General features: G+C 42.4%; 2 protein-coding genes across 2 annotated transcripts in view; one reads left to right on the plus strand and one right to left on the minus strand.

Moving 5' to 3' along the window:
* LOC144617018 (uncharacterized) overlaps positions 1 to 21,449 on the minus strand; it is a 103,802-nt gene extending 82,353 nt beyond the window's left edge. Inside the window, exons 1-3 of the mRNA XM_081796404.1 lie at positions 21,374 to 21,449; positions 17,601 to 17,788; positions 17,408 to 17,475 (exon numbers count right to left, since the gene is read on the minus strand). Of these exons, the coding sequence (XP_081652530.1) occupies positions 17,408 to 17,475; positions 17,601 to 17,788; positions 21,374 to 21,449 (332 nt within the window). The remainder of the gene's footprint in view (positions 1 to 17,407; positions 17,476 to 17,600; positions 17,789 to 21,373) is intronic.
* ACVR1 (activin A receptor type 1) overlaps positions 1 to 21,959 on the plus strand; it is a 145,377-nt gene that overhangs the window by 26,286 nt on the left and 97,132 nt on the right. The gene's annotated exons all lie outside the window — the stretch shown is intronic.

Raw genomic sequence — 21,959 nt, forward strand, 5'->3', positions numbered from 1 at the left:
AAGATAGAGCCAATGGGATTTGCTGTTAGATTAGATGTCAGATTATTCTAGGTTATCTTTCCCTCAAGCCCTTCCTTTGTAAAATGGGACAGTTAGGAGATCTGCACTAGGGATTGTCTATCTACCTCAAGTGTTTCTCTGGAGTTTGCTGGAAATCCCTTCTCTATGCTGCTGCTAATATAATCTCCCTAATCCATTCATATAATTCCCTTGACCTTTAACCCATCAACTGCTCACCATTGCATGCAGAAGAAATTTTAAATTGCTTAGATTGATTTTTAAGATTATGTGGCATCTTCCTTCACACTCTTTCCCATGGTTACCTTCTACCACTTTCTCTTCTACTCTTGGCTGTACTATTCTAGTCTATCTATTGCTGCACAATGTACCATCCCAAATGTAGTGGCATAAAATTGCAACCGTTTTATAATGATCATAGTTTAGTGAATCAGGATGTGAACAATACACAGCAAAGACCACTTATCTTTACTTGTCTTTACAGTGTCTGGGGACTTAGCTGAGAATATTTGAAGGTCGGGGGCTGTAATTATCTGAAGTCTCATTCACTCACGTATCTGGTGGGTGATATTGTCTGTCAGCTACAACACACCTACATGTGGTCTCTTCAGGCTTCCTCAGAGTATGACGGCTGAGTTCCAAGAGCAAGTGTTGAGAAAACAGGGAATGGAAGCTGGTAAGTGTCTCGAGCCTTGTTCCTGGAAACCGTTACAGTTTTACTTCTACCTCATCCTGTTGGTCAAGCATCACATAGCCCAGATCCAAGGGGAGGGGATATAGATCTCACGTTTTGATGGAAAGAGAGCCAATGACTTTTGGGGCCCACAACTTACTATTAGCCAGCTTCCTCTGTTCTGTGTTTAATTCTGTCCGTCAGCTGCTCTCCCTCCTCTTTCTTTCCCCCTCCACCCTCTCCTCCCTCCCTGGTTCAAATGCCATTTATTTTACCATGCAGCCCTTGCCACATCCTATTCTCTGGCTAAAATCAGTTTCTTTTCCCCTTAGTGCTTTATTATTTTCTTTATTGGTAGATTATAAACTTCTTGAAGGTAAAGGCCATATCTTGTTTACCTTTGCCTATCTCCTAGCAGATACGTTCCTCGAATTGAACATTCAGTATCAAACTCAGTCTTAAATTTGGGACCCAGATGGGTTGGGACTTGGCAGTAGTTAAGTAGAAAATTTTAATGAGAAACTTAAAAACTTACCTTTTAATACAGATTGTTTCCTTTTAATACAAATTGTTTGAAAGATTTTTTTTTTTATTGGCTTTCTGTTGAAAAGTGAAACTTCTGAACTTTTCTCCCCTGTAGCATAACGTTGGAGGGGAGTAGCCTTTTGATAACATCTTTTTCCTGTCCAGTTCAATCCCTGCGAACCATGCTTTATTGTTTTTGCAAACTGTGGGTTGCTATCTATTACTAGATCAATTTAGTGAGTCATACTCAGCATTAGAAATAAAAGCTAATAAAAGTTTTGAATAAAAACTCACGTATTGCAAGAATAAGAATTGCCTTGTGAGATTTTTGTTTCAGTTTTATTTATGTATGCACGTAATGAGTTGAAATGTAAGATATTTTTTATTATAGGTGTGGATCAAAAACTTGAAAGATACTTCTATTCAATCGCCTTCTAAACTCTTGGTATTCTAGTTTGTTTCTTTTTCTTTAATTTTTTTTAATGTTTATTTAGTTTTGAGAGAGAGAGAGAGAGAGAGAGAAAGAGAAAGGGAAAGGGAGGGAGATAGGGCATGAGCTGGGGAGGGGGAGAGAGAAAGGGAGACACAGAATCCGAAGCAGGCTCCAGGCTCAGAGCTGTCAGCACAGAGCCCGATGTCGGGCTTGAACTCGCGAAGTGTGAAATCATGACCTGAGCTGAAGTCGGATGCTTAACCAACTGAGCCACCCAACCATTCCTTTTTTTTTTTTTTTTTTTTTTAAAGTTTATTCCTTTTGATGTTTTTACCTAAGGGCTTATCTGTAGATAAGTACCATATATACATGATCTGGGTACTGTATATACATGATCTTTTATGCTCAAGCTTTTCTTCACCCCTCCAGCCCAGTGGCCCAGTGTGACATGTTGCTTTCTCTCTTCTCTTTTGAAGATTTTAAGCCTCCTCTTCTGTCCTCAAGAGAAGAGGTGGGATCAGATATATTTTCTTTTGTATTTTATATTATATTTTTTCTTTTATATTTTTACTGAGGTACAGCATACATACGGTAAAATCTACACATCCTAAGCCTGTAGCTGAATGAATTTCGACATTTTATTTCATCCATGTAAACTCACACAGATGAAGATATAACACATTTTCATCCCAGAAGGAAAGAGCTTGTTCTTAAATCCTTTCTGGAACAAGGTGGGTGGGTGAGTAAATTAGTAGATTCTCTCCAACTCCCTCCCTGGCATATGTAGGTAATAATGTTGAGTTTTGAAGTTCATGAGGGTCCAAAACAACTGAGTTAGGAAGTGTTAAAATAAAACATGTTGAACGTGAACTTGGGAAGACTAAAACAGGACTAGCCTAGGTGAACCAAGGGGATTGGTGAGAAAGAATCATTTTGGGAGGAATTCAGGGTAAGAAAGGTTTATCCAAATTTCAGAGAAGAAAACATAAAACTTAGTTTGCTATTGCCACTGTAACAAATCGTGACAAAGTCAGTGATTTGAAACAACAGAAACCTATTTATTCTCTTACAGTTCTGGAGGCTCTGAAAGGGGAGCGTATTTCCTTTGGTCGGTGCCTCCTTTTTTCTGTTTTAAGCACACATCCCTTTGTCCCTTGGGTCTGTTTCCATTGTCCCTTTGCTTTCTCTCTGCAGTTCAACCTCCCCCTGCCTTATTCCTAAAAGGACACTTGTGATTACATTTAAGGCCAGCCCGGATAATCCAGGATAATCTCCCCATCTCAAGATCTTTAGTTTAATCACATCTGCAGAGTTCCTTTGTCATAGAAGGTAACGTTCACAGGTTCTGGGGATTAGGACTTGGATACTTGGTTTCTGTTCTTCAAAGAATCTTTCTTCACAAAAGGAAGGTTTGTTAGATATTTGCTTCTAGTTCATTCTCCCTTTTCATGTTAGATTAATTTTCCTTGAACACTACATGGCACATTTGATTGCCTCGCTCAGACATCTTTGGTGACTCCCGTATTAGCTAATAAAATTAACATGACCTAGATAGATAGACGTTCCAGTCGCTGTCTCCCCTGTGTTACGTCCAGGCTTCTTTCTCTGGTCTCTGGGACCACAGCGTGCGTTTCCTCATTGTTGTTCCCCCACCGCTGGCTCTCCTGCCTGTGCTGCCCTTGGCCATCCTGCAAAGCCTTTCCTCGAGCAGCATTTTCCTCACCATCTGTGTTTGTTTCCCAGGGCTTCCATAACAAATCACCACAGACTTCGTGGCTTTAAAACACCAGGATTTTATTCCTACACGGTGGTGGAGATCAGGAGTCTGAAATCAGGATGTTGGACCTGGCTGTGCTTCTCTGGTAGCCCTGGCGGGGTTCGTGGAGGGGAGGGAGAAATCCTTCCCCACTTCTGGTTTCTGGTGCTCCAAGCATTTCTTGGTTTGTGGCAACATGACTCCAGCCGCTGCTCTGTCTGCACATGGCCTTCTTCTCTTCTCTCCATGACTCTCTCTGTCTCTCTTATGAGGACACTTGTCTTTGGAGTTAGTGCCCACCTGGGTAGTCCAGGATGATCTCATCTGTACATGCTTAATTTAGTTATATCTGCAAAGACGCTTTTTCCAAATAAAGTCACATCCACAAGTTCTAGGAATTAGGATGTGGCTAGAACTTCTCTGTGGGGCGGGGGGGGGGGGGGGGACACACCAATCATCCCACTACACGTCTCAGCCAGCAGTCATGGTTTATTCCACCTCTTGGCATTAGTGGCATAACTCTAGACTTGGAACCCCTCATCTCTGTCCTATTATTTTGTGTTTTAATGCATAATTCTTGCCCTTGAAGGCAAAAAGGCTTCTTTGGCTATGCAACCCTTAGCTCCTGGCAGGGAGCTTAAGAAATGATAAAGTTTTTTTGTTTGTTTGTTTTTGTTTTTAAATAAACAGAAAGTGGCATGTAAAAATCCTGGCATGGCGATCGTCAGGGTGCCATTTTGACATATAGCAAGTGATCTTTCTCAGTGCAAGTTTTTTGTTTATTCATTTCTGGTATTCTTTTGGGGGGAGCTTCTTATTTCTCAGAAACCTTAAGTGAGGAGCTGGGAGAGGCTGGCACTGAAACAGAACCTAGAAGCCTTTGCAGGGTGGGGTGGACCTGGGGGGCCGGTGGGGTTTGGAGCCCTGCCACAGGTAAAGCTCTGGGGCTGGTTGGCAGACAGTCACTGTTGGAACTTTGTCTTACCTGCTCTCATGGAAGTTTTTGGCTTCACTGGAACTCTTTCCAGTGGGTTCTGGAACGTTAGAGGACGGTTCTTGTAGGCACCAAAACTTGATCTCCCTCAGTACGATGGAGCACCCTGCTAAGGGCAGCACCCAACCTTGCTTTCCCTGAAGAGCCAGCCAGCTTCACAAGGTCCTCTCCTTGGCCTGCCCTGTGGGCACAGCTGCGTTCCTAACTGTTTTCTTCTCTTCATCTGGCTTAGTTTCAAGGTTATCTGATAATACCTTTTTTTTCTTTAGTCTCAGTCTTATTTTGAATGGATGCTGGCAGTCTAACCATATTAAAGTTTAAGTGGGACTCTGATGCTTTTTTGTACCAAGCATTTGAAGGTGACTGATTTTCAGCCTTTTTGGTATTTTCGAGCTGGTGATATCTTCATTTGGAATTTTACTATATCCATGAATCCTAATATAACTGGTCGAGTCTGTGAAATGTAACTTGTTTACAGGGACATCATTCTGTGGCAAGATTGCTTCATAAGGTCCCTGTTAATCCTTCCCCATGATGCAGAGACTTTAACGGAATGGGCCAGAATGGCTGATGGTGTCATGAAACTGTGGGTGTGAATTTCTTTCTGCGGGGTCCAGCTTTGTGACCTTAGAGAACTTACTTAGCCTCTCTGAGCTTCAGTTTTGCTGTCTGTAAAATGGAGATCATAATTCTTGTTGCATCGTTATCCATGTTGGGGGACCCAGTGTGATAGTGGAGATGCTGATCTCTAACGGCACTCTCTGGTACCTGAGAAAAGTTTCAAAACTTGTGGGTGTTATTATTGTTCACTTTGCAGGGAAAACTGGGATACTAGTAATACTAAGGAATGTTTCCAAGTTACCCACAGTAAGATCCTAACTTGTGGGATTTAGGAAACAGACCAGTGTTGTGTTGGGTGATGCAGTGTTGAATATGTCAGTCGTTATGATCTGGCTGTGTGATTATTTCTTTGGTTTGTTTGTAGAAACATAGAAAAATGGCAGGAATAAAAACACATGGTCAGAGGCATGTATTGTGCTAGCTTTATAGAGCTACACTTCTCATTCGTTCAAGGCTTCTGTCTCCAAAGTCAATGGGAGGGTCGAATGTACAGTACGGCTCGATGAGTGTTAAGTTCATGTATTTAGTAATAATTTTGTGATGGTTACAGTCCGAGAGCTTTAAAGTCTGAGAGTAATTCTGTATCACCTGGCTTGTATACTAGAGATGTGATGAAACACATTGTTCTTTGTACTAGGAAAGCTTCAATTCATATACTGCCTCACTGATTTTCAGGTTGAAAAAAGAAACCATAGTAGATGAGCATTGGAACAGTCCCTTGCCCAGAAGCATCATTGTGGATTAAAATGACTTTCCTTAAAGTCCCTCTGTGTATCAGATCATTTCAGGGGAAAAAAAAGAGGAGGGAGCACAAAGTGGTAGAAATTGAGTACATTGAGCCATCATCTGATACTGAACTTTATTTTTGTGACTGGGTGTTGAAGACTTTTTCCAGAGTTAATTGGTTCATGACTTGAAGAATTCCTTCTATGTAGGGGTATTTGTTCTTATAATGGAGGGAATTTTCTCTCAGATTTACGTCCTTATAGCAGAAGACATGTGGTTAGATGCATGAAAGAACTTCCATGTAGAGTTTTCTGCCTGAATGTAAACTGCGTAAGAGTAGGAACTTGGTCACATTTGCTTAAAACAGTGCCTGGCTCCTTGTAGGTGCTCAGAACATATTGGTCAAGTGCATGAATGACCATGGGGAGGAAAGGCAGTGAACTTGGTAGGGTTCAGAACACCCTCTGCCCTCTATGCCGTTTATTTTTGGAGGGGCCTTCCCTAAGGGTCAAGAAGTTGTTTGGAAGAGAGATCCATCCATGCTGGGGGCATGGCATGTTGAGATGCCAACTGTATGCGCTGTGCCAGGTGCTAGAGATGAAATGGTGTAAAAGATCTTATCTAGGTTCTTCCTCACTATTTGGATCATTGTGGTTTCTCTGTTTCCACAGTGACTGTAACAAAAGGTATTTCCCCAGAATGACTCCTCCTGAAGTACTGGTGTGAACTCTGATTCAGGGGATCGGGTGGATCTTCGGCTAAGTCAGTCTTGAGAATTTTGGTCCATTTTATTGCCTTTGAGAAGCAGCTAGACAAATGCGTCATCTGTTTACAGGATTGCCCTAAGTGGTTTTAGTGGGCTTCCTGTGCTGCTTTCTGTTCCCCACGAGTGAGGGGTCAGGACACCCTGCTCCCTCATATCCTCCAATAAAGAATGACTCTCGGGGTCTGGGATCCAAACCTCATGACCATCATGATGCAAAGGGGGGTTGAAAGTAGGTTGATCTTATTCTCTTCCTCTCTCTCGCAGTTCTGATCCTGTGTTGTACAGTGTCTTGTAAGCCCCAAACTGAGATTTAAGCCATAGGATTTTCAACTTTAAAGTCTCCTCATTTTGATCTTGGGGATCAGACGCCAGGTATGGATGAGATGAAGGTGGGAAGCAAGGCTTGCCAGGGCACTGAGCTCGCTCGCATGCATATGTCATCATTTTGGCCATCCCCCGGTTGTGCTGAATTTCTTTAGGCCTGCAGTTAGTTCTATTACCAACAAGGGAGCAGGAGTTGTGGTTGCTGTCGGGCCGGCAGCCAGGAGGATATTTATAGTTGTAGTGAGTGGCTGTGAGCCCACCGTGGTTCTGGATATGCCTCCTGCCTTAAAGTTCCCGGTGTTCTTGAACCGAACCCTGCCCTCGTTGGCCAGACAGTAGTTAATGATAAAGCGGACGGCTGCAGGATGTGGCGCGCGTGATGGCCTTGGCGGCTTGCAGCCTGCAGGTGCTTGTGCTTTGGCTGACCTGAAGCCCTAGCAGAGGAGCCGATGTCCCCCTCCCTCCTCTAGTCAGGGCGGCGACGCTTTCCTGGCCTTTCTCTGAGTCGGCTTCATTGATACAGTGCTGATGGACCACTTGCTGACCAGTGTCCACGTTTTCTGTGCCACATGGGCCAGGCCATGTTAAGGTCTGTGACACCAAAAGAAAATGCAGATCACGAATTTAGGTTTCTCGTTTCTCTTTCAATTCAGGTTAGAGGTTTAGACTGCCCTTGCAGAAGGGGCCCAAGTCAGACGATGCTTTGCATATTTTAGCAAATATGCACAAATAGGTGGCCATTAGGGTACAAGAACTAGAAGGGAAAAGTGAAAGAGTAAGTTCTCCAGGAAAACAACCAAAAATACAAAACCTTTTTCTTTCTTACATGGTAAGGTACAACATGTGTGTTTGTGTTAACCAGTGGGTGTTCTTAGGATGGAATGTTGGTTCATCTGTGAGTTTGCATTTGCAAGTGACAGAAAACCCAGACTGGCCTTAGTAAGATGAGAATTCAACTGTTGCTGTACTGGGGAGTCCAGAGTAGGGCAGGTTTGCGATTGAGGTTGACCTAGGACTGATGCAGGTGTCCCTGGGGCCCTATTTTCTCCCTAATTCTTCTTTCTTTGCCGGCTCCCTTCTCAGTCAGGTTCTCCCGTCATGGTAGTAAAATGGCTGTGGCATATTCTCCCAGATCCCAGTATAATGAGAAAATCAAACTTTCTTTTCGAGCGGTTCTGGTAAGATCCCAGGAGTCACTCTGATTGGACCAGCCTAGGTCACGTCCCACCCCACAATCGCATGCGGTGTGTCGATTGGGCCAGTCCCTCTACCCTAACATTCATTCAAGAAAGGAGGGATCATAGCTCCAACCCAGGTCAGGGGTTGCTGCTGGAAGTGGGGGTGGTGTTGGAGAGGCACGCAGTTCCTAAAAATGATTCGACGATTCGTATCAGGAGCCTTTGTTATTACCATTTAAGAGTATTGTTTTGGGACCTTCTGGATTGTTGCTTGGTGGTTACCACCTTGGTTTTCAGGAAGTGGTAAGCTCTTGATGTGTTTCCTAGGTAAGTTTGGCGTCCGTGGGAAGCAGAGGGCCAGTGATTTTGCTGATGCCCCAGGGATGCTCACTGCAGGGTATCAAATTCCAGTAGGTCTTAATGGATGCCGCGCTGGGTAGCTCTTTGGTGTGACATTAGCTCAATTAGCTCTCACTGTATGCTGTGACATCGAAGATTGTAGCCGGACAGCTATTCTTGACATATGTTTTGTTTGTCCCTGAGAGCACGTGTTCCGTTTCTCCCTGGCCATTCAGGTTCATTTTGAGTGACTGTCAGCCCGGGGCTGGGGAGAAGGGAGGAAAGGCTGCATTTTGGCAACACTTCAAGCCCGGAGCAGCGTCCTGCAGCCAGCACCATAAGCTGTATAATTTGTCCACGGAGGCCTATGCATTATAGAAATGAAAATTCCTTCTCTGACAGCATTCATTGCTTACTTAGCACGCCGCAATTTGGCTGTCAGAAACAGCTGGCCCTGCAGGGTGGGACAATGGAAAGGCGAGACCTGCGAGAGGCCAGTGCTTACTCAAGTCTCCCACTGTGAGAAGATCAGGTTACTGAGACTGTCATTAACCACAGACTGCAAGGGGCTCTAAGGCAAAGCTTCCAGTGAGCAGGAGCCTGGGGCTCAGACAGTGAGTGATTTCTCCCCCGTTTCGCTGAATGGAACAAAAAGATAAATTGAAAATAAACTATTAACCTTTGCTGACTCTCAAATTTGGGCTTCTCCTAAATGTTCAGTTCGGATTGTGTCTTCTACGGGATGATGAGTGAGTGCTTCTGGGGAAGTCAGTCCCTTCTAACCTAAGTATGGTTGTTGTCGGTGTGTTCTAGAAAACTCAGAAAGGACAAGGGCGCAGAGCAGGAGGGATTGCTTGACAACTGGGCGGCTGAGGTCTGTAACTTTAGTTTCTGCTTCTGTAGAAGGAATGCTGAGAAGACCAGCACCGAGGACCGCCTGAGGCGTGTGCAAGCCTGGGGTAGAAAGCGGGTGTCCATTCCCCCCCCCCCCCCCCCCCCCCCAGTGCATGTGCTGGAGACGGTAAAGGTAAAGGGACAGTTGCTGAGTTGCTTGAACCTGCTCCGCCGTGTGCATCTGCAGTGTGGCTGGCTCTGTGCATTTTCCTGTATTGATTCCATGACTCACGGAGTGATCTAAGCAAAAAGTGCATTTAAACTACAGAGGAGACAGCTGTCTGTTACAGGAGGACATATTTTCTGGGTTTAATGGCGCCAGTTTTTTTCCTATTAATTTGTACACTAGAGATGTACTCATTTGTTATGTGTCATAAAGGGTCTTTATTTTTTTTTCCCTTTTTGAAAAAAAAATGCATTCTCCTAAAAATCATCTTTCGAATATTATTCTTGACTTCTTTCACAACTGAACTTGCCACCCAAGAAATCAGTAATAATTTTTTTCCTTCTTTTTTTTTTTTAAGCGACATGTCACAATGGGATTATTTTCATATAGCAAAGGTCTTAGAGGAGGAGGTTTAAAGCAACGCGGTGGGAATTACCTTGCCTTCTTGAAGTGAACAACATTTCGGAGATCTTGAATGGCTCCAGATAAGTTTGGCTGTTGGAATTTGGTTGTTGTTCAGTGTGGATGGAACGGTCTCCCCCCTCCCTCTAAATCTGTTTCCCTTTTATATGATAGAGGCTGAAGTTCCCAGATGTTGTTTGGATTAAAGATGTGTGTGCGGAGGGGGGGAAAAAGCTTTCTTAATGATAATAACAGAGTCAGACTGGCTGGTTCTGTACTGACAGGAAAATGGAGAGATAAAAACTCCATTAATGGTGTGTGCACTGCCTAAGTAGCCAATAAAACAATGCTGTCCTCACTGGAAGCCGGTCCCAGACTGGTAGTGCTTCGTGCCAACTGCAGGAGACAACAGCTGCAAAGAAGGGCAGAAGCATTCAGTCAAGAGTCTGTGTTCCACGACCGGCTTGGGGGCGGTTCTTTTGTTCTCTTCCCCCTCCCTTACCCCCCTCCTCCGCTTCTTCCCCAACCTCTTCCCCTTCCTCCTACTCCCCCTCTTCCTCTTCCTCCCCATCCTCTTCTTCCCCATCCTCTTCTTCCCCATCCTCTTCCCCTTCCTCCTCCTCCCCCTCTTCCTGCCCCCACTTCTGCCCATTTTCCTCGATGAGCCCTTCTTAATGCTCGCTGTTCCAGAAATTGAACCACATCTGATTAAAACTTAATGGTTACTCACAGAATGAAGTTGGCTGGTAGTTTCCAAGCCTATTTGTCTGGGTTAGTTTGAGTTTTTGACAATAGAAATTGGTAACTTATATAAAGTGTATCCAAGGGTTATGAGCCTTAAAGTTTGATGGTTCTGCTTAAGAACCGGGAGAATAGTCACTTGTCATTGATGTAACTCTGTAGTTTCTCTCCAGACATCTTTGGATTTCCGTTCAAAATTAGTAGCAATAATAATAATAATAATAATAATAATAATAATAATAATAATTTTTCCCCCAATGTATCTTATTTTGGAGAGTGGCAAAGGCTTGGTTTAATCACATTCATTCTGTGTGTGCTTTCTGAGCCCATTCTCTGAGTAAAGCCTCTCCTTGGACCCTGGGCCAGGCAAGGCTGCATGGATGGACCTCCCTTGAGAAACTTACTGTCTTGAGGATGGGTAAGCGCTGGCTGCCTCCAGAGAAGGGCAGGAAATAAATGCTATTTGGTGTAGAAAAGCAGTTTTGGAAATTCAAAAGAGAGGTGATGCAGTAACCTAGTGCTGTCTCTGTTTCCTGGGAGTTTATAATCTAAGTTACTTGGACTTTTCGATTTATGGTATATGAGGTGGAGGGAACAGATACTTGAGTGTGGCAGTGCTCTATCAAGACCTTCCAGAATGCTGGTGTAGGGGGGTAGGAGCACCTGGAAGACTCTGTGGTGAGGACAGACAGTCCTGTATTTTTCAGCACACTCCTTTGAGTGCATGCCTTATGTCAGACATTATGCCAGGGCCAGGAGACGCAAATCTGATTTTAGGTGTGACCTGTGTTTCCCTTTCAGAAACTCCATGTTTGGATTGTTAGCATTCTCAAGGATCCTAGCTGGAGACCCGTCCCTCCCAGGCCACTTCCCTGCCACGCCACAGGGCCGATGTGGCCATGATGTCTGAAGCATGGTCTCTTCCCTCTTATGAATAAAGATAGCAAAGTAAGGTTCATGGGCAAACTATCTTCTTTAGATGAAAAGAAGTTAAAAATTTTTTTTTCATGCTTTTTATTTTTGAGAGAGACAGAGTGTGACACAGGGCTCAAACCCACAAACTATGAAATTGTGACCTGAGCTGAAGTCAGACACTTAAGTGAATGAGCCACCCAGGCACCCCTAGATGAAAAAATTTTTAAAGTGTGTGGCCTTTCCTAGTATAGTTTTTATTTAGATGGCAAACTCGAGAGACTGTTCTGAGGAAGCAGGGATTCCTCAGTGGTTAATATTAGGTGTTGAATGGCCTTTAACATGTCATGTTTACAGTATTGTGCCACCTTGTCTTTTGTGAAATGTCAGACCATCACTGTATTAATTTTACGTTATTTAAAGGACTTGGGAGAGTTCCAGATGTGAGTCTTTGGTTTTCATTTTTAGATTTTATCGTATATATGGCTCCATAGTGATTTTGATAGATGTTCATATATGCATGCATATTGACAGAGAGGCACTGTGTACCGAATTAAAGTATCGTTAAGTAGGGGCGCCTGGGTGGCTCAGTCGGTTAAGCTTCTGACTTCGGCTCAGGTCATGATCTCACCATTCGTGAGTTTGAGCCCCGTGTCTGGCCCTGTGCTGACAGCTCCGAGCCTGGAGCCTGCTTCGGATTCTGTGTCTCCCTCTCTCTTGGGCCCTCCCCTACTCACACTGTGTCTCTCTGTCTCTCTCTGTCAAAAATAAATAAACATTAAAAAAATTAAAAAAAAATAAAGTATCGTTAATTAAAGTGTCATTGGATGGTTGGTTGGTGGTGACTTGAATTCAGTTTTCTCCTCCATGGATAACCTCCGAGGGATAGAACCTGCAAAGTTGGCATCAATGTGAAGTTTCCTCTTTAGTCTGTCCAGAAACTCTACTGGTTGAAGGATCCTTGCTTTTGTCATTGGTCTGCAGTTCTGCAATGGGGCAGAGCTAGATGGCAGTTCAGTGTGAGTGTCACAAGTGCTTTATTATTTATTATTGAGGTAAAGAAGTTTTGACATATTTTAGAACTGATTCAGCACCTCACTCCCCAGTGCCTTCTATTATGTCTTCCAGAGTGAGAAAAGAGGGAAATTCCAAGATAAGCCAAAGTAACTATAGTTTTTAGTTGTTAAAAGTAAGAACTATTAAGAAAAGGAAGGAAAGGAGTATCATAAAAGTTAAGATTATGGTTCTAATAGTAACAACAGCATCAGCAGTAATGACTTACCCTTTAATAGTACATATATTTCAGGTTCTGTTCTGAGTGTTTTACATATATTCACTCGTTTAACCCTTGTAATAGCTGTGAGGTAGGTACAGTTTCTTGTTTTTGTTTTTGTTTTTGTTTTAATCTTAATTCTGGAGTTGAAGGAAACGAGGCACACTAAGTTATGTGCCCAAGATAGCAAAATGCAGGGTCTAGATTCTGATTCAGGCCGTCTGGACTCAGTTCTGGGTTTTAGCTCAGTGTAGGGGAGGAAGAAGATATGATTGGGGTAGGGTACGGAGTGCTGGTAGTTTCCTAGGAAAAATAACTAGGCCTTCACCAAAGGTTTTAGTTGCATTTTAAATATATATGGATTAAATATACATTCATATAATTCGCATCCATAGATCACACTGTGTTTGAGAAATAACAGATGTGGGTATGAGATACTTAGTTTCCTTACCATTCTTGATGTTGGATGTACAAAAACCCCTATAGTAGGGAACCACTTATCTCCCTCTAGAGAAAGAGCATATTCATATACAGAAGTTTTGGAAGCTTTTCCCAAACCTGGCATACTACTTCCATGGAATATTCATATTTATTTGCCTTTTTTTCCCCCATAAGTACCTTACATATTGGATCTTGTCTTTGCCAAAGGCATTAGGAGTTGAGTATAATTCTGAAGTAGAAGAGAAAGCATTTTGTGTGTGTGTGTGTGTGTGTGCGTGTGCATGCCTGTGTGTATGTGCACACGTGCATGCGTGCACATGCTAAGAAAGTTCATACAAAATTAAATGTAAAGTAACATACCTTCTAAACATATATTTGACCTACTCGTTATATGTCTAAAGTGAGAAGTGATGGAAGGACTCCTCACGGTTGTGTTAAACCAGTCTAAATTTGGTTGTAAGTTCTGGGAGACTCCGTTGAGTTTATGCTAGAGTGTGTTTATTTTAAAACCCGGCTGCACAGCAATGCTGGTAGAACCAACAAAAGTGCTGCTCAGGAAACAACTAAAATTTTATTAAAAAATTATTATTTAAGAGACCCCTCCCTCACTGCTTCATGCTTTCAGAATTAGAGCTAGCAGAAGCTAGCCTTCTCTCTCCTGCCAACTTTGGAAAATAAGCTATTCTAAAACTTACAGAACATTATCATTTCCCTCTGGGATTTAAAAAAGTAAAAAAACAAAAACAAAATCAGGGAGACAAATATTTATAAAACGGACGAGGGTTTAGTGACATGAAACTGAACAGAATTTTTCTCAGAGTTGTTGACAGTATGAATGGTAAACAGGGGCAGTTGCTAATGTTTTATTTCCTTTTAATACTCTGTGTGGTGCTTTCATGGCTTCGTCATCTTATTGAAAGAATCCCAGCTCAGTGATATGCAGCTCACTCTCCATTTCTACCAGAGAGCCATCTCCAGGCGCTTTAGTGCGCAGCTGAGGAAGACTAGTTTGTTACCCATTGGTCTCTTGAGGATCTTTGAGTGTGAGAATTTAGTTGGCTATAGGGTAGCTTCTACCTGGGGGAGGGCAGGGCTGATAACTTGCTAGTCTCTTTAGTTCCTCTCAAGTTGTTTTCAAGAGTAGAAACTTGTGTGGAATAAAGTTGATACTTTTTAAATGTGTGTGTGTGTGCACATATATACACATATATATACACCGTGTGTGTGTGTGTGTGTGTGTGTGTGTGTGTGTGTGTGTGTAGTTACTTGATCAAATAGAGCACATTTTAGGTGACAATGGTGGTGTTAAAACGACCATGAAGAATTAACTTCACATTAGAAATTCTGGCCCAGTTGGGAATTTGACTTCTTGATGGTAAATATAGATTGTTCGTATTCATTGTCAGGTAAGTTGTTTCTTAAGAGTTGGAATATCACAAATGATCGAAAAGCTGGTGTTACGACTTGTGCTGATGTAAATTAAATCACAGGTGTGGAATCTTGGGGCTTGCGATGAAAATCTAACACAGTCAACTTCAGGCATGTTTTATTATATAGAATTAATCTGTAAAAAATGAATCCTGGTGCAAAACTATGTGTTCTAATTAATAGTCCCAATTAAGAACCTATAGTTCCATTAGTGGACTGAATGCTTAATGACTCTTGAGGTGATTTAAAAGTATGGAAAATGTGTCTGCTTTGTGGTTACTCATAAAATTACTTGGGTAAAGTGGCACCTGGGTGGCTCAGTTAAACGTCCGACTCTTGATTTCTTGTCAGGTCATGATATCACGGTTATGAGATCGAGCCCTGCGCGTTCCATGCTAAGCGTGGAGCCTGCTTGGGATTCTCTCTCTCCCTCTCTTTACCCCTCCCTTACTATCGGTCACGTTCATGTACACTCTCTCACTCTCAAAATAAACAAAATAGAATTACTTGGGTAAGGAATCCAGACATTTAGGTGTCATAGATAATGTAGGCTGATTATCACACATGCTTCTAGGAGCAGGCCTATCCCATCTCCCTACCCTACGTCACTGTGACCCCAAAGCATCATTGGAACTCAATAGAGGATTCCAGAGGGGGTTGCCCTGATTCTAGGTAGGCTGGCCTCGATCCCTACTCTTCACTTACCACATCTTTTCTGCTTTTGTGTCTTTCCTTTAGTTTTCACCCGCCAGCTGGCATGTCCTTTCTTACAGCCCCTTCCATTTTAATTTTCTGCCATTTACCATCAGTCTGAGTGCGCTGGTGATCTGCAGACTCATTCTGCTCATCTGATAGGTGGGGGGTGGGGGGACTGAGGCTCAGACAGTAACATGCTCAAGATCCCAGAGCCTAGGAAATGACAGACCTAGGTTCAGTTCCCAAACTGAGCTGTGATTTTCAAAACTTCAGCTCTTTCCATAGAAATGAATTGGGAGACACACGGAATGTGTCTATGTAGTTAACAAGCACAGCACAGCAAATGCTTAAGGTCTTAAGCTGTACGGAAAAAGGCCTAAGAGCTTCCAGACTGATTTTGTTTTCAAAACAGTTTTATTGAGTTAGTTCATATACTATAACATCCACCCTTTCGTGGTGTGTAATTCAGTGTCTTTGAGTAAATCCACAGATTGTGCGTCTGTCACCAGTCCAATGTTAGGCCATTTTCATCACCCCAGAGAGAAATCATCAGCATTTAAGACTGATTTTAAAGCTAAGATTGTTGCAGTAGAAGCCAAAGTCAGGCTTCCAATCATCCTGTACACTGGGTCAAGGGAGAAGCTGAGCTCCTGGACCAGTCCCCTAGTGGGCACCAGAGTTCTTGACTGTGTCCCAAAAACCTTCAGAACAGTCATTTCTGAACCTGGTGGGTTTTTTTTTTTTTAACTCATCCAATTTTGATAAACTGTCTGACATTCTTCTGCCCATTGTAATAAGAAAACGACAGGATTTAAGTTTTTTCCAAACACATGTATGTTTTTGATTTTTCTACAATATGTCTGCCACCCCCATTCTTTTGACTGGAGAATCATGTGCATCTCCAGACTTCTAGGTCATCTTCATTGCAGGTTTGCTTGAACATATTAAATGAATCCATACAGTCATGATTTGAAGTGACTCATGCATTAAGCAATTTCATGTGTAAACTTAAAGTGATCCTAGCCAGTGAGCACTACCAACAGCCAAGTGTTTTCCTTGGATCTTCCTTCTCTTTTCCTTAATATTCAGCGTTGGCCATTGCCTCCTTTCTGTTACCTACTTTATGCTTCTTGAATTAAGCTCAGTTACATTACATAGCAATTTATGCATTTGTTCTTTTTTTTCCTGCTATGTGGTATAGAAAGGTTGGGGCTGGGGAAATGGGTAGTGGGATGGGGAAGAACATTAAGAAGACAGCCTTGTCATAGTAAGAGCAAGAGCCCCCACTTTTGCACACCCTGGCCCTCAGCACCTTTACTGAAGACATCTGGAAGGAGGCCAGGGAGTCAGAGCCTAGCCTTAAGAACCACATGGGGGCCTGGCTCCAAGTGACCATCTTGGGAATAATTTTGTGGGAAAAAGTTAATGTTTTTCTTATAAGATGAAGCATCTTCCTTCTTACATTTTACTGACAACATCTTCGTTTCCAGTAATATTACAGTGTTAGCATGGTATTTAAGTGTTGTTCTCAGGTTACTTTTCTGTATATATAATTTAGAAGAAGATTATGTTCTAAAGTGTTGGACTAGGAAATACTTCCCTGTTTTCATATGTAAGTCAGTCAGCGACTATGGTTTAGTGTATACATTTAGTTTACACATTGTCTTTTTTGTATGAAATGAACACTTTAGTTCTCAGTCTCTATAATTGACGATTTGGGGATTTTTTTTTCTTTTTTGCCTTGAATTAAAAGCCATGACAGCACTAAAAGTGGATTCTGGTAGGCCTACCTCTTTTTTTCCATTAGCACAGTTCTCAGTTTTTATTGTTCATATTTCTTTTGGAGCATTCCTCTTATGCTTTGAGTCCATTATCAGGGTTCACCCATTCATTCATCCATCAGTGTTTATTAAGGACCTGTTATTTATAAGACTGCCCTTGGTGTTCCAGAGATGAAAAAATAGTACTTATCTTTGAGGAGTCACGGACTCACTAAGCAGTGAAATTAAAAAAAAAAAAACACACAAAAAAGAAGAGTGAAATGTACTTTTTAGGTGCCATGATAATTACGTTTGGGAACAACAGAGGAGGGTGCATGTACCTCAGACAGGGTGTAGGCATGGGGGCTTCAGGGAAGGCTTCCATCCGGAAGTGATTCTTGAGCTGATCCTGAAGCGTAGGGATTTGACAGGTGGAAAAAGACATTAGGGCGTGGGGGGAAGGGTAAAGGCATGAAGGCGAACAGAAGTATGGCATCTTCATAGTGCTGTATGGTACAGTCAGGGTCAGAGTACCTGAAGGGTGGTGACTGATGAGGGTGGAGAGGTGGAGAGATCTCGGGCCAGGTTGTGGAAATCGGGACTCTGTTCATGATGAGGAGAGCCGCTGATGGTTAAGCAGAGGAGAGGCTGCTCAATGGTTAGTGACTGCACTGTTGGCAGGTCCCCAGAAGAGATCACCGAGGAGGCAGTTGGAAGTCTTGCTGGTGGGAGACAACAAGAGCTGGGACAAAGGCACTGGTGGGGTTTGTAAGGTGAACCCCTAGTTTCCAACCTTGCCGTCGAGGTTCATTGGTGTGATTCCACTGTGTGAGATAAAACATAAAGGAAAACTGGCACATTTGGGGTGGTGGGTAATGTGGATGTGCTGACTTTAGTTTTATTCATCTAGATTCCTTGTCTTGGGAACTGGGCATATTCTCATGCCCCTACTGTTCTTGATAGACACCCCAGTGTGCCACTTCTTTTTGTGTATTTTCTTAATTATCCTTCAGTTGGCAAACAAATTATTGGTAAGCAAATTAAAAGCAAACCTGTATGAGTTAAGAACGAAACTGCTAAATTAAATGAAAAATGTTATTTTTCCTTTTTTTTTTTTTTTTTTTTTCTAATGAGTGGGTTGTGTGCCATCTCAGTACAGGAGTAGATTGGAAAACCATCTTTAATGAAAAGACGTAGCCTTTCTTGTTAGCATAACTCTTGAGGAATCCTGCTAGTGATTGTAAAAGAACTATCTAAACAGAAATTTGGAACTGGAGGGAAACTTAGCAGCTTGGACCCCATTCTCAATTTATAATCAGGGAAAATGGTTGTCAGAGACGGTAAGTGATTTCCCATTGTCACACATGTGTGGTGCAGGGACCTGTCAAGCTCCTTGGCTCAGTGTTTTTCCTCCATACCTTGAAGACAACCTACAATAATCCCATCAAGATGATGGAGCAGAGTGGAAGGCTATGTAATCTCTGGTAGACCCAGAGTCACCTGGATTCTTGATTTGAATCTTACTTTAATTAATCTCACTGTTCATCAGTCAGCAAATATTTGCTGAGTCGTATGGAAGGGATGCTGCCCCAATTGTTATAAAGCTTAAAGATAAATAAGAGGCTATTTTTCTCTTTAAGAAGTTGCAGGTTAGTTTTTCAGATAACTTATTATGGGGCTGGCAACTACTTATAAAATGCATAGCTTGTCTGACATAATTATGGGTATGTAGTATACACACATGCACAGAAACAGTACAAGAAGACAAAGCCATATAGAATACTGTTCACTTTTAATTATTTTAACCTTACTGTTTTTTGTTTTTGTTTTTTATTTTTGCTTGTTTGTTTTTGTTTTTTGTTGCCTTGTTCTCTCTGCACAGGGGGGCAGGTAGTTTTCTTGCGTCCCCTTGAAAATGCTTATATGCCTGTGAGGAAATACATTAAGCCAAACAATTAGAAAAAGAATGTCGATTGCCCTTTTTTTTTTTTTTTTTTTCCCAATTTATTCTCGGTGAATCTCAATTAGGGAGAACAATCTGGTAAAAATTTTATTTAGGTTGGTAATTGACATAAATATTTTCAGGAGGGCATTGGAAGAATGGTTTTTAAAAGCTTTAGTTCTCTCTTCATTTATTTTGGTATTCCTGTTTTACAGTGGCCCTTCAGTGTTTCTGGACATTTCTGTAGATAACAATTTTGAAAAACTTCACCTTAATTTGGAGTTGTTTAGTTAATAAGTGTACTAAGAAAACTTACTGCTATTCTAAAGTGAAGCCTGCTTTTATGAAATAGTTTTTTTCCCACAATTTTTTATATGTTTCTTTGTGCTTTTTGTGTTAACCTGTTCCCCACAAATAAGAGTATTTAGTATGTTTTGCACTGTTCTGAGTTTAAATGTAGGGTAGAAACTTAGCCACTTAGTGATAGAAAAGCTTCTTTTAACAAGTTTAAGAGCTTGCAGTTGATAATACTTTGGATTTTTCTGTAATTTTAAGCTCCATTTATTCCACAAATACTTAAATGTCTGGTGATCATAGACCAGGTTTTGGAGATACAGCAGGATATTGTATACACAGAGTCCTCACTTCCAAGAAGCTTCCCTGTTGAAGCTTTGCTAATGTCTATCTAGTGAGGGCATATATACTCTGGAGTGTTTACACCAGAGTACAGTTTAGGAGAAACAGAATGCCAGACGCCCCATTAGAAAACCAGAAAATCTGGTTCTGGCCCACGTGGGAGGCATCCCTGCGAACTCTTGTAAAAGTGCTTTGAGATCATCATCTGATGAAAGCCTCCATAGTTTAATGTGTGAGGGTGATCATCAAGGATTGCCACATTACTTCCAGACAGCAGATAAAACACAGCAATGGGGATTGCTGAAATGCTGCGGGAATTGGATTTACATTTGTTAAAGGTGACCCAACAGACTGAGAAAGGCAAGCTAATTACCAGGGAAGTCTAATTCTGTTTTTCAAGTGTATGGGTTGGGAGGATGGAAGAAATGACATGTTCCTCCTTTTTTTTTTTTTACCTCTAACCTGTTATTCATCCCTCTGTACACAAGGTATTTTGAGTCCTCACTTAGCACCTTTTTTGAGATTTAGAGATAGCTGGAATAGAGCTACTTGGGTTTGGGCTGGTGAGGGGGCTTGAAATTCAGATCTCATCCAGGAACTGTCATGACGCCCATGGATCAACCACAGACCCATCAGCTGGGTGAGGTCTAGGAGGACTTGAAAAAATTAACACCTACGGTATGAATGGAAGATAGAAAAATAACAGGGAAAATGCAGCGGATCCATTGGATATCTTTATCGAGCTGCCAACTGCACTATGAAGCCTACCGAAAAGCTTGCTGTGCATTCAGGAACGTCAGCTGAGCAGAAGTGCTCTGTCCTTCCCCAGCTGGTTAACAGGACACCATTGGGCCTTGCCTAGGGAAAGAAATAATGAAGGGAAAGGACAGGGCAGCAGTGGAGAAGGAAGGAGAGAAGGAGCGAGGTACGTGGGCTACCTAGGAGTGAGGTGTATGTGTTTGTCTGTCCTTTGTTGAATCTTCTCCTCCCTAAAGTCACACCTCCTCTCTAGTGAGGAGTTGACTAAGGGGTATTCTATTTTAGTCTGCAGCCTTCCCATCTGGTGTCTGGATTCCTTCTAAGCTTCCCCCAGTGGGGGAATGAGGATGGGGTATTAGTCTTTCATGCTGTCTCCTTTTAGGCTTCCCCGCAGAGCCCTTTATAGTATTTATTTAAAAACTGCTATTTTTGTGAGTCAAAATGGTCAAATGTCAGCATTTTCAAATGATTCAGTGTAATAAGTCAACCCTTTTGATTCTCAGTCTTTATCACGGTCTCCTCCTCTTATTCCTGCTCCTTAAATACTTTGTTTATAATAACAGCTGCCATTTATTAACACCCACCACGTGCTGTGGGCTTCGCAAGGAAGTCATGATGTCCATTTTGCCTGCGAGAGACTGAGGCTCAGACAGTTGGCCATTTGGCCCAAGATCACATGTCTAGTGACTGGCAGGGCTGGGACTCAACCCAGGACTCTTTGGTTCAAGCCTAGAACCCTTTTGGTGCTGCTGTATCCCACTGCATTTGTTCCCTTGAGTTTTATCCTTGGTCCTCATGCTTTGTATTTCTGGCACAAATAAATGAATCTTTGGCCGGACTGATGGATAAAGGGGATTTTGGTGGATCACCCAGCCACTTCAGAAGAGGGCGTTTGAGATTATAAACTATGAGCAGGTTATTTTCAGAAATAGTGTGGTGTTTAATTACACTTACTCCTGTCATAACTCACAGCGAATGCCTGTCATGGCAGCCAAATTAGAACTTAAGTTCGGATATTTGGGCCTTAAATCTGTCACTGGGGCCATCACCTTAGGAAATGTCGTCTTCATCTGAACCTCCACTTAGGTGTCCCTTCTCTCTAGGCTCTGAGACAGACCTTAATCTTTTCCCTAAAACATCCCGGAGACTTTGTTTTTCCTCATCCTCCCTCCTCTCCTCAATGCTTTTTCTTCTATCCCTTAAAAGTCCAGTGAGTGTGATCTAGACTCAGTCTCGCTACACCTGAAGAGAATAGTTTATTTCCATGGCAGAATTCCTTCCAGGGATTTCTTGGGAAATTTATGTCTTTTCAGATCCCCGGAGCAATCAGGTGAACGGGAAAAAGTGTGTTGCAATTCTCCTGTGAGAATTAAACAATTAGCAATAGAGACCGTGGTAGACTGAAGGAACCCACTGATGTTGAGTTGAACGTGAACCTGTGGAGCGAAGGATAAGACTGACATTGCCCAGAGCCAGGACAGGGTAGGAGCACAGAGGAAAGAACTGGTCGTGATTGCTTGTAGCTGTTGCTGTGTTATAAATATGTGTTTGTGGCC

The sequence above is a fragment of the Panthera onca genome, chromosome C1, assembly GCF_046562875.1.
Source record: "Panthera onca isolate mPanOnc1 chromosome C1, mPanOnc1 haplotype 2, whole genome shotgun sequence".
Lineage (NCBI taxonomy): Eukaryota > Metazoa > Chordata > Mammalia > Carnivora > Felidae > Panthera > Panthera onca.